The sequence below is a fragment of the Stegostoma tigrinum genome, chromosome 20 (genome assembly GCF_030684315.1).
Source record: "Stegostoma tigrinum isolate sSteTig4 chromosome 20, sSteTig4.hap1, whole genome shotgun sequence".
Classification (NCBI taxonomy): domain Eukaryota; kingdom Metazoa; phylum Chordata; class Chondrichthyes; order Orectolobiformes; family Stegostomatidae; genus Stegostoma; species Stegostoma tigrinum.
Window position 1 is genome coordinate 27,578,737 of NC_081373.1, and position 12,244 is coordinate 27,590,980.

Here is a 12,244-nt window from a genome sequence, read left to right on the forward strand (position 1 = left end):
TTTCCTCAAATCCAGTATAAACCTTCTGCCTTTCACCTTAAAACTACATCCCCTTGTTATTAACCCTTCAGCTAAGAGGAACAGCTGCTTTCTATCCACCCTATCCATGCCCCTTATAATGTGATACACCTCAGTCTGGTTCTCTCTCAGCTCTTTAAAACAAAACAACCCCGAGCTTATTCAGTCTTCATAGAGAAGCTGCTTGATCCCATCATCCCGGTGAAACTGCGCTGCACTCTCTCCATTGCAAAAACATCCTCCCTGTGGTGTGGTGACCAGAGCCACATCAGCACTCCACATGTGACCTAATCGAAGGTTTGTATAGCAGACAGTGAAAGTGAGTGTAGAAATGTGGCATTGAGATACATGATTAGCTGTGAATTAATTGAATAGAAGCATAGAGTTGACAGGCCAAATGGCCTATTCCGACATACATTCCCCTGTTTTTTTCTTCATTTTGTGAAGTGGTGGTCTAATGGTATTATGATAAGACTATTAATCCAGAGAGCCAGGTAATATCCTGGTAATGACCCGAGTACAATTACACCATGGCAGATAGTAGGATTAAGAGTCTAATTACGACCATGAAACCATGGCCAAATGTCAGTAAAACCCAACTCATTCACGAACATCTTTGAGGGAAGGAAATCTGCTGTCTTTAACCAGTCTAGCCTACACAACTCCAGGTCCACAGTAAATAGTTAACTGTTGACCACCCTCTGGCCTGGCCAACAATGCCCACGTCCTGTGAATGAGTAGAAAAAAAATTGAGTTGGGTCAGCAATGGCACTCTTGCCACAGAGTCGCTGTTTACGCATTCAATCTTCAAAAAACGTGGCCACAGAATTCATACTGATGCATCTGCAGGAACTGAGACAGTACTGTAACACTTGAGGCTTGATTTGGTCTCTCCAGTAAACAAAAGATTTCATAGCATTGTTCAAAACTAAATGACAGGCAAACATACAGAAAAACGTATCTCACTCCAGCAATGTCACTAAAACAGATTATTCAATCATTTGTCCTGTTCTTGTTAATAGAATCTATAGAATCATACAGTGTGGGAGGAGGCCATGTGGCTCATCGGAGGGTCAGTGTGTACTTGAAGAACATCCAACCCATCTCTGTAACCCTGCGTTTCCCATTGACTAATCCACCTATCCTTTATATGCCTGGACACTTCAGTGTGGCCAATCCACCTAACCTGTACGCCTTTGGACCGTGGGATGAAATTGGAACACCCAGAAGAAACACACACAGACATAGGGAAAATGTGCCAACTCCACACAAAGAGATGATCGCCTGAGGCTAGAATTGAACCTGGGTCCCTGGTGCTGTGCGGCAGCCGTGCCAACTGAGCTGCTCTTTTAAGGGAACTTGTCAAATACAAATTGCTGCAATGTTTCCCAACACCAATTCAAAACTAACTCAATGGTGCAAGTCATTGTCAAATGCCTGAAGAACTGCATGACCAATATGATGAAAATACAAATTCTTCAATACTGAATACAACCAGGCATTAAGATACAAAAAAAATCCAAGAAAAATACTTGCCTCCTCCACCCTCGGTCAATTAGATCTTGATAGTCCTGGACTGACATGGTGTGAGCCCACATGCCTATAATATAAAATTTTAAGTTTTAATGCACTCAATATGAAAATAACAAATATTGTCACAAGTTAAGAATTCTCAGCAATGCCAATTTGCCATAATTATAATGAAAACAACAACACAAACTGTTGTAGTTTTTCTTCAAACTTTGCTGAACTGGCATTTTACACATCAATTTTTATGCGTTTTGAGGTCTTCCTGCACTACTCATCTGGTGGTTACAGGATCTCACTCTCCCCTCTGCTCCTCACTTCCTGCCAAAGAACATATCAGCATTTGTTTTAAATCATGAGTGACACTGCTGGACAGTTTACATGTGTGCTGCATCAAATGCAGATGCTCCACAAAAACCAGAAAATAAAAAGTAAATTGCACAAACCAACTCAGCCAACAGATTTAAAACAGGTCACTTGACAGGAATGGATAGGAACACAACAAGGTAGAAGTGGAGGAGATTTATGAAGATATTGTGAATAAAAAAAACTAAATAAGACGGGGGGGTGAATATACATTCTCTGCAAGAATGGAGGTGTTACTGAATCTGTATTTGCCTCCTTCAATTAAGGCAATCTTTTGGCATGTAAGTTATTAGCCAGTTAGGGGACAGATTTAAAATCATCAGGATAAAGTCTAGAGGTAAGATACGAAAGCCTTTCATTCAGAGTTTTCGGAATCTAGAATATCATCAAATAACATAGTTGAAGCCTATTCCACAAAAAGATTTGCAGGGCATTGAAGAGATACTTAAAAGATGACAAAAATCACAGTCAAAGAACAGGAGGCTGGAAAAAAAATGTTTTTCACAAACAACCACAACAGGTACAGCAGCCAAATGGTCTCTAATCATGATACAAGTTTTTATGATCTTTTTTCAGTCTGATAATTGATTCTTGAGTCAATACTGCAACCCTATTGCTTCTCTAATCTTCCTGAACATCAAGATCTCAATTTTCACTTCCTTTGTTCCAGGTCTCTCTTGTTATCACTATATCATAGATCCATGTGCTGGAATGTGCCTGCATACAGTACACTTACATGGCTATATACCAAATTGTACCTACACTTCAATAACCATATTTACAATACTGGATAATTATTTACATGCACTCCAAACCCATCTCCAACTGCTTTGCATTTGCTCAGTTTAATCTCCCTATTTCAAGTTATTCTTTGCTCTGTTGCCATTTGTCCTTCCTAATTCTCTTTCTACCTCGTTTCTCCTCTCCACTGTTTCATGGTGGTTGTCATTCCCTCTGCCAAATTAGCCTCGATTCTCCTTTACAAGGCAAGATATTTTCCCCAAGATAATAATGGCACCTGCTTGGTTGAGTGTATTGTGTCTCCCCGAATAAGTCACAATGCCCCAGGTGTCTGAAACCCTCCCTTCTACACCACCTCTCCAGTCAGATTAGTCATTTGAAGTAATTCAGAAATTAATTATCGTCTCATTTAAAATATCCTTGCCTGCTTCTGAAATTCTGACTAGTGAATCCTTTTCCTTAGATCAATAAAATTCTACATTTTTAAAGCAAGTTATAAATTAACTAATCCAAGCAAAATGTTTTAGCAAGGTTTTACAATGCTTTGTTATCTTGTCATAGGGTCTGCTTCCACACGGAATGACTCTTTGGTCCAACTCTTCTGCACCATCCAGACATTCCAGTCTGACCTAGTTCCATTTGCCAGCATTTGGCCATATCCCTCTAAACACTTCCTATTCATGTACCCATCCAGATGCCTTTCAAAATGTTAAAACTGTATCAGTCTCCACCACTTCCTCTGGCAGTTAGTTTGAAACACGCACCACCCTGTGTGAGAAAATGTTACTACTCAGGTCCTTTTTAAATCTTTCCCCTCTCACCTTAAACCTACGCCATCCAGTTTTGAACTCCCGACCCTAGGAAAAAAACCTTGGCTTTTCACCCGATCCAGACTCCTCATGATTTTATCAACTTTTATAAGGTCACCCCTCAACATCCAGTGATCCAAGAAAAAAGCTTCAGCCTTTGTAGCCTCTCCCTATAGCTCAAGGCTTCCAATCCTAGCAACATCCTGATAAATCTCTTCTGCAGCATCTCAAGTTTAACAACATCTTTCCTTTGGAAGGGGACCAGAACTATACGCAGTATTCTCAAAGTGGCCTCACCAATGTCCTGTACAGCTGCAACAATGACATCCCAATTTCTATACTCCGTGTTCTGGCCAATAAAGGGAAGCATGCCAAAAGCCTTCTTCACCACCCTGAGTACCTGAGAGTCCAAAGGATAGATTCAAATCCAGGGTAAATGGAGGAACTTGTATACAGCAAAGAGCAGGAGTAGGCCATTCAATCTGACAAGATTGCTGTCATTTAATAAGGTCATGGCTGATCTGATTATGACTTCAAAATCAACATTCCTGCCCATCTGTGAACCTTACACCTATTGTTTATCAATAGTCTATACACCTCTGCCTTCAAAATATTCAAAGACTGCTCCGCTACCTTCTCAGGAAGAGTTCAAAAGATTCATGAACTCTTAAAAAGGAAAAATTGGTCTCATCTCAGTTTTAAATGGGTGCTCTGATTCTTATATAGTGAACAATTCCCTAAAAATTTCTCTTACTCTTTGGAATATTTATTTGTGCATTCAGTGCCATCCCTTTAGAAGTCTGCCATTACACCTCCACTTACTGGTCTTTAGCCTAATTTCACAATTCAGTTTGGCCTGGTGTGCTCTTACGCCCACATAATTTCCTGTATATTTTTTAAAATAGTCTCACACTGACTCCTAATTCCCTCAAACAGCATACAAAATTCCAAAATATTAGGCCACTGCTAGATGGGGGCATTTTCACTTAGATATCATTAATCAATTATGTTTTGTTGCACAATAACCACCCTCAATGCAGTCTGTGCTCAGACTGGCTCCAAAACATGCAGCCCAAAGAAACAATCAAAAATATCTCTGAACTCACTTAGGGACCCTAGTTTATCTAACTTTTCTAGGTATGAACCGATCCAACTCAGTGTCTAAAATAATTTTTTGTTTACAAAAACATATTTGATAATATCTACATGTATAACAATTTTAGAAAAGTTACAACAAAACAATCTTGAAAAGGAAATACAGCTTTCCACATAAACTACTCCACATCTTATTCTTTTACTAAGGAACAGACAAAGTCAGAGAAGATTGAAAAAGATGTAAATAGGAGCTTGATTGTTGTCACAATTTTTCTTTGAATTATTTCTTCAATGATTAGTCACTGAAGAAATAAGTTGCTGTCTAAATATCACAGAAGTTGTACTGAAGCATCAAGAAAAAGTCAGTGCAACTGGTAAAGGGAGTAATACATAAAATCAGCATTGCTGAAATCCCATGACCTCCCCTTTTTAAAAGTTACCATAGTCCCAGAGAACAATAGCACTACTCTCCCATGAGACACACAGCTGGTTACTTAGCCAGTGAGTCACCATGCCTCAGTCAGTTGCCTGGTTAACTGGCTTTGATATAGAATAATGCCAACACAACAAGTTCAATTCTTGCACCATCTGATCTCGCCACAAAGATCCCTTCTCAAACTCGCCCCTCACCCTAGGTTAAACTCATCGCCATTGATCTCTCTCTAATGATTAATTATTGAAAATTAACGATACAGAAATTTTCATGAAAACGGACACTAGAATCGTGAGCTAATTGATGTGTCTGTCATTCATACAGCTGTCTTTAGTGACCAGTGGAAAACTAAGGCAGTGGTTCTCACAACAGAATCCACACAACTGTCAACAGTCCGGGGTCAAGTAGAATAATGTTATTAAATCCTGTTTCTAGCAAGACATGTGGGAGGAATCACTGGATAGGCATTTGGAAAACAGTAGGGCTGGAAATATCAAAATGGATTAGTGGGGTTCTGACTGTCAGAGAACCCCGAGTGAGCAGATAGTCGTAGAAGGAACAGTAGAAGCAGGGCTGGGGACTGGGCAGTTTTGTACAATGATCTAGAATATTTCGTAAACCAAACTTCGAGGCCTCAAATCTGAGAGCAACCCATTCATAAGAATGCCACATACCAAGGAGCAAATGATACCCCAGTAACACCCTCGTGCAAACAGCCAGTAAACGGCAACTTTCGGTTGATGAAGTGATAAAGGTTTTCATATTACGAATCACACCAATATTCGCTATGTAAATTCATCTTGAAAAACATTTATGGAAATCACTTCAAGAGGTCACCAATCTTACCTTCTGAAATATAACAGCACAATAAGTTTATTATAAATTCAGTTTGGCGCAGGTACGTGATTACGAATCCACTTGGAAAATATCCTTCACCTAAAAATACTTGAGAAACATTGAGTCCTGACAGGAATTTTGCAAACAAAATGGAGGGGGAAGGAGTCTCAAATGCAAGAGTTTGTGCGGTCAATGACAGCTTCAGTAGAACACCTCAAACTTTGTATAATTGTACATGCAGCTGGCCTGACGATGTAGAACTGAGGGCTGAAGCAATAACTGACCAATTTTAACCCTTGGTATCATTTAACCAGGTTACTTTCAGTTTAAGGTAACAGACAATGGGAACAAAATTGAAATAAAAACTACACAACTGAGAAATAATTTAGGGGTAGAGCAAGGTTGAATCCAACTGAATTTCTGAACAAACTTTTGTAGTTCAGTGGAACAATCTCAAAAAAACCAGGTTGCTTGCGTCTTGTTTAACTATTCACTTAAAACTTTTATACAGATTCATAGTCAATAAGCACAGAAACAGACCTTTTGGTCCCATCAGTCCACATTAAACATAATCCCAAACCCATTCACCTGCCCACAAATGGCCCATATTCCTCCTAAACCTTTCCTATTCATGTACTTATGCAAATGCCTTTTAAACATTGTCATTATACCAACATCCACCACTGCCTTAGGAAGTAAATTCCACATGCAAACCAAGATAAAGTGTGAAGCTGGATGAACACAGCAGGCCAAACAGCATCTCAGGAGCACAAAAGTGACCGTTTCGGGCCTAGACCCTTCATCAGAGAGGGGGATGGGGAAGAGGGTTCTGAAATAAATAGGGAGGGGTGGGGGGGGGGGGGGGGGGGGGGGAGAGGGGGGAGGCGGACCGACGATGGAGAGAAAAGAAGATAGGTGGAGAGGAGAGTATAGGTGGGGAGGTAGGGAGAGGATAGGTCAGTTCAGGGAAGACGGACAGGTCAAGGAGGCAGGATGAGGTTAGTAGGTAGGAAATGGAGGTGCGGCTTGAGGTGGGTGGGGGGGAAGGGATAGGTGAGAGGAAGAACAGGTTAGGGAGGCGGGAACAAGCTGGGTTGGTTTAGGGATGCGGTGGGGGAATGGGGAGATTTTGAAGCTGGTGAAGTCCACATTGATACCATTGGGCTGCAGGGTTCCCAAGCGGAATATGAGTTGCTGTTCCTGCAACCTTCGGGTGGCATCATTGTGGCACTGCAGGAGGCCCATGATGGACATGTCATCTGAGAAGTGGGAGGGGGAGTGGAAATGGTTCGCGACTGGGAGGTGCGGTTGTTTATTGCGAGCCGAGCGGCAGTGTTCTCTGCTTGGTTTCCCCAATGTAGAGGGAGCCACACTGGGTACAATGGATACAGTATACCACATTGGCAGATGTGCAGGTGAACATCTGCTTAATATGGAAAGTCATCTTGGGGCCTGGGACGGGGGTGAGGGAGGTGGTGTGGGGGCAAGTGTAGCACTTCCTGCGGTTGCAGGGCAAGGTGCCAGATGTGGTGGGATTGGAGGGGAGTGTGGAGCGGACAAGGGAGTCACAGAGAGTGTGGTCTGTCCGGAAGCCAGACAAGGGTGGAGATGGAAAACTGTCGTGGATGGTGGGGTCAGATTGTAGATCTCAGCCTGCTCCTGCCCCACCAAAATCTCAGCCTCCTCCACATGCAAACCACCCTCTTTTAAAAACAAAATTACCTCAAGTTTTTTTTAAAAAAAGTCTCTCCCTCACTCACCTTAAAAATGTACCCCTGGGTCTTGAAATCTCCCATCCTAGGGAAAAGAGAACTGCCAATGACTCTAACTATATCTGTCGTTATTTCATGAAGATCACCTCTCAACCTCCTATGCTCCAGTGAAAAAGTGTCCAAGCCTTTCTTTATAACTCAAGCCTTCCATACCTGATAACATACGTGCGTGATGACGAGCACCAATGCTTTATTTTTCCTTGTGTTAACTTCTTACATGTCTGCATTCTTTTCAAAAAAAGTTTTTAATGATTTTCAAATCAAGATTTATGCATACAATTGGTGAAATTGTCATTCTACTGCTTTCAAAATGTTTAGTACAACAGCAGCCATGAACATTTGACTTAATTACAAAATGAATGTTTCCATCCTAATAGCTTGTTTATTTATTTAGCTGAAATTGCAGCAATGTCCAGACTCCAAGCAGCTCTGCAACTGTTCAGTTAAAACTAAAATCAGCAACTCATCTCTAACTCTCACTGATGTCACTTTCAACTTTTCACCCAAATGAGTATGTATCCAATACAATCTCAAATATAAAAGGCTAGGCAGTACAATTGCTGGGAAAAGAAAATTATCCCTTCTATAAGAATAACTTTGGCATTTTATAAAGAAGAACTTTATGGACGTGAATTTTTTTTTAACCCAAGTAATTTTTTTTTAAGTTGATCAAAGGGTGCATTCCAAAGATTGCTAAACAACTTGTAGTGATGTACCATCTTGTAGGTCAATATTCCTGTGGAGAAATGATGGCATAGGGGTTTTAGCACAAGACTACAAATCAAGAGGCCCAAACGATGCTCTGGGGACATGGATTCAAATACAACGTGGTAGCTGGTGAATTTAATTTAAATTTTAAAAATCTGGACTAAAAATGATATAATTGATAACATTCATTGTAGTAAAATTCCACCAATGACCTTTCGGGAAGTAAGTGTGCCATTAATGTCTGGTCTAGTCTTCATATGATTGTTTCACATTCTGTTGGTCTACACTGTTAACTACCCTCGGAAGCAGCATGTAAACTCATTGAGATAAAGAAGGGATGAGCAAGAAACTTTCCAGCAACACACTCATTCCACGAGAGGGGGAAAAAAAAAGAGAAAAACAATTACAAGGTGTTCGATGAATGGCAGCTGACTGCATTGTGCTTTGCAACACCTTGAGCTAAATGTCTTTTTCTGCATTTATATTATGCAACATAATTTGGGGAAATCACAGTGAGCTGGCACTCATTTTGCACGTCCACGCAGCTGTATCCATAACAGCATGAAGATGGACCTCCAATGAAGTGTACGCAAGGGTGAAGTCACCATTGCTTTGTCCTACCAGGCCATAGGGCTGTTCTCTCATTACAGACAGAAATACTGGTGGTGATTTAACCTGTGGGTCACCATACCTCATGACAGGGAAGAGGTTGAGAAGGGTACATCCTCATGGTAACCTTAGCCAGTGTGGGAATTGGACCCACACTGTTGGCATCACTCTGCATCACATAGCAGCCATCTAGCCAACCGAGCTAACCAACCCTCAAAAACAAGGATGGTGTCCTTGGGTGGTGTGAGTACATCATCAACAGAAGAACAAAAACAGAAGTTACTAATTTAAACTTCACCTTGACTTTTGCATTTACTGAAACTAAAAATTACTGAGGTAACACACATATTTATTTCAACTGACTGAACTCAAGACCATTTTTGTATTTGCAAAACGATGGGTAGTGGACATCGACACGGATGCTCAAGTTGCAGAGATCCGAAGAATGCACAAGGATTTCAGGATTACATCGTGTAGCACAAAACATTTCAGCCAGAATTATAACATGTATTCACTATTAATATTTTAAAACTAATACCTCATTTTGAATTTTGCAAATAATGCTGAAATACATTTTTATTTGCTTTGATTTTACTGCATCCAAAAATGAATGTGAATGGAATGTAATCAGAGTAGAGGGGCTGTCTGTATCTTATTCATCTACACACAAAGCTCGCAGAAAATACTCAACTACATCCAGTCCAACTGTTACAGGCTCTGAAAAATCAGCATCCTTTCTCCCCCAGTTCTCCAACACACTCACCCTCCATTGCATAAATGCTGCCTGCTCCTCACTTCACATCAGCTCTGATAAAGAGTCATCTAGACTCTAAACGTTACCTTACTTTCTCTCCATAGATGCTGCCTGACCCACTATGATCTCCAGCTTATTTTGTTTTCCGTACAGATTCTAGCATCTGTAGTAAATTGCTCCCACTTTCATATCAGAATTGGAAAGTCATGTTGAGGTTGTACAGGACACTGGTGAAGACTATTCTAGACTAGTGTTTGTAGTGCTGATCACCTTGCTATTGAAGGGACATTAAACTGGACAGAGTTCAGAAAAAGATTTACCTGGATTTTGTTGGGAATGAAGGGTTTGAGTTATAAAACAAAAAGGCTAGATAGGCAGGGACTTTTCTCCCCACAAGAGAGTAGGACATTGAGGTTTGACCTTAAAGGTTTAGAAAATCATGAAGGGCATAAATAACATGAAAAGCAAAGGTCATTTCTCTAGGGTGGGTGAGTTCAAAACTAGGGGGCATTTTTTTTAAGAAAGGTGAGATGAGAAAGTTTTGAGGAGGACTGGAGAGGTAACTTTCCTTTCTAAAACAAGAAGGAGAGTGGTTCATCTGTAGAATGAATTGCCAGAAGTGAAGACAGGTGCAGTTGCAATATTTAAAAGATATTTTGATTAGAACATGAATAGGAAAGGTTGGGAGGAATATCTGCCCATGATAGGTAAGTGGGAATAATTCAGTTTGGGAACACGGTCAGCATGGACTAGTTGAACCAAAAGATCTGTTTCCACGCTATATGACTCTACAACTCCATGATTGCAATTCCCTCTTCAAAATAACACAAAATGGTTCACCTTTAACTGCACTAGGACACTGGGTCCACTGGCAATTCTGCCAATTATTTTGCTTCAGCACGATGGAGCTGGAGTGTCCCAATATTGTATGACAAAAGTGCAAACGTAGACGACTTTCTTTCCTATATGATATCTTCAGTTGCATATACAAAAAGGAGATTTCTTGCAAAAGCATGTCAACTATAAGTAGTGGGAACTGCTGTAAACTGCGATCAAACGCTAGGTAATCAGACATTACATGCTCAAATTTCCAGACATGTTTTTAAAAGTTGTAAACTCCATATACTGAACTCAGACAACAACGCAGGTAACAACGTCCAACAGTAAACGAGTGCACTCAATTTAACTAGCGTAAATAAGCGTTGTAAAGTGTAACATTTAAGTCACTACAATAAACATGATGTACGAATGAGCCATACTGAAATCGGAGTCCTCTCGTTCAAACATTAGGTTGCCCGGGCGGGCTGAGGGTTTAAATGCCTCGATGACCGCGCGTGTATATAAAAAGATTTTATGAACAGTCGATTTTGTAATTAAAGAAAACTGTAGCTACTCCACTCCTGAGATATTCTGGTTGGTTGTGTGGCCTCAGCAATTAGGAGGAAACAAGGAAGCCTGGTTCATTCTTTCTACATTAACACCCTCCGCTCCTGTGGTCTCTAAATTGCGCCCCGACATCTCTGCAGAATAAGTTACTGCCATTTCCCCCTCCCCCCCAAAAAATATAGGGATAGTCTGTCTGCCTCTCACCATTAGAAAAACTGCTGGAGGGGTCCTTGCAGTAGCCACATTTATAACCGTCGTCCTCGGTGAAATACGCCAGGATACTGCGTACGCCGCCACCGGCCATGATCGTCAGCCAGCTGTCGCTAAGGCCAAGGCGCGCACCCAGGCTGGCCCGGCCAATCAGTGACCGCGGCGGGGCGAGGGAGGGTACGCGCACGTTCCGTTCGTGCATACACGATCCATGCTCGCGCGTCCGTTGGGGAAAGTGCGTTCAAAGCGTCTGGGTGCCTTGGAGGAAAGGCCGCCGGCTGTGGGCAGCGTTATTTTTTCGTAACATCAACCTGTCTGTCTTTATTTATTTACATGGATCACCTAACAACAGGTGCAGGAGACAACAGCCCCATCAGGTGCACGCATTGCGTGCAGGGTTTGAAATCTTATAGGGGTCTTTAATAAAATTGAAGATGTTTTGAGTTTTTTTTAAAAGAAGGTTAACAATCAAAACCCTCGATTCGTGAAGGGCTGATTAAAGAATGAAAATACGATCTCGCTGATACGTCGGTTTGTTATGAGGTGCTGGATCAGAGCGGTCTTGTGAAAAGTGGACAGCGACAGAGGCCTGCACTCACTACCGAAGCCTCGGTCCCAAAGTTGCTGTCGCCGTTGAAAATGCTTCACGTTAAAAATTCGATTCTGCTGCTAAGCTTCTCCGACTTACCCGTGGATACTTTCCCATTCTCCGAGTCACAATATCCACAACGATAATTAGATTTTAAACCCTTATATTCCACAATAGAATACATCGCACAGTCGTGTGTTTTGGTCCCGGTCAATCCACCGCCTATACGTTTTACATTTCCAGTAGACGCTTTACCGGATAAAGGGAAAAAAAAACACGATAATACGAAATCACATGGCACCTCCGAGTAGAAATGTTCGATTATAAAGCCGATGTACTTCTTTTGGACTCTTCAAAACACTGGGGGGGGGAGAAAAACCACCAACCAGA

At 41.3% G+C, this 12,244-nt stretch overlaps 1 protein-coding gene across 8 annotated transcripts in view; it reads right to left on the bottom strand.

The window, feature by feature from the left end:
* Window positions 1–12,238, bottom strand: part of LOC125461710 (arginyl-tRNA--protein transferase 1) — a 248,655-nt gene extending 236,417 nt beyond the window's left edge. For 5 of the 8 annotated variants that reach the window (XM_048550765.2, XM_048550768.2, XM_048550767.2 and 2 more), the window contains exons 1-2: window positions 11,260–11,397; window positions 1,555–1,618 (exon numbers count right to left, since the gene is read on the bottom strand). In XM_048550765.2, coding sequence (XP_048406722.1) covers window positions 1,555–1,618; window positions 11,260–11,359 — 164 coding nt within the window. In that variant the 5' untranslated portion in view covers window positions 11,360–11,397. Of the gene's footprint in view, window positions 1–1,554; window positions 1,619–11,259; window positions 11,398–11,953 lie in introns of those variants that run through there. The other 3 variants (XM_048550766.2, XM_048550771.2, XM_048550770.2) reach the window with 3 other exon arrangements.
* Between the last annotated feature and the right edge of the window lie 6 nt (window positions 12,239–12,244).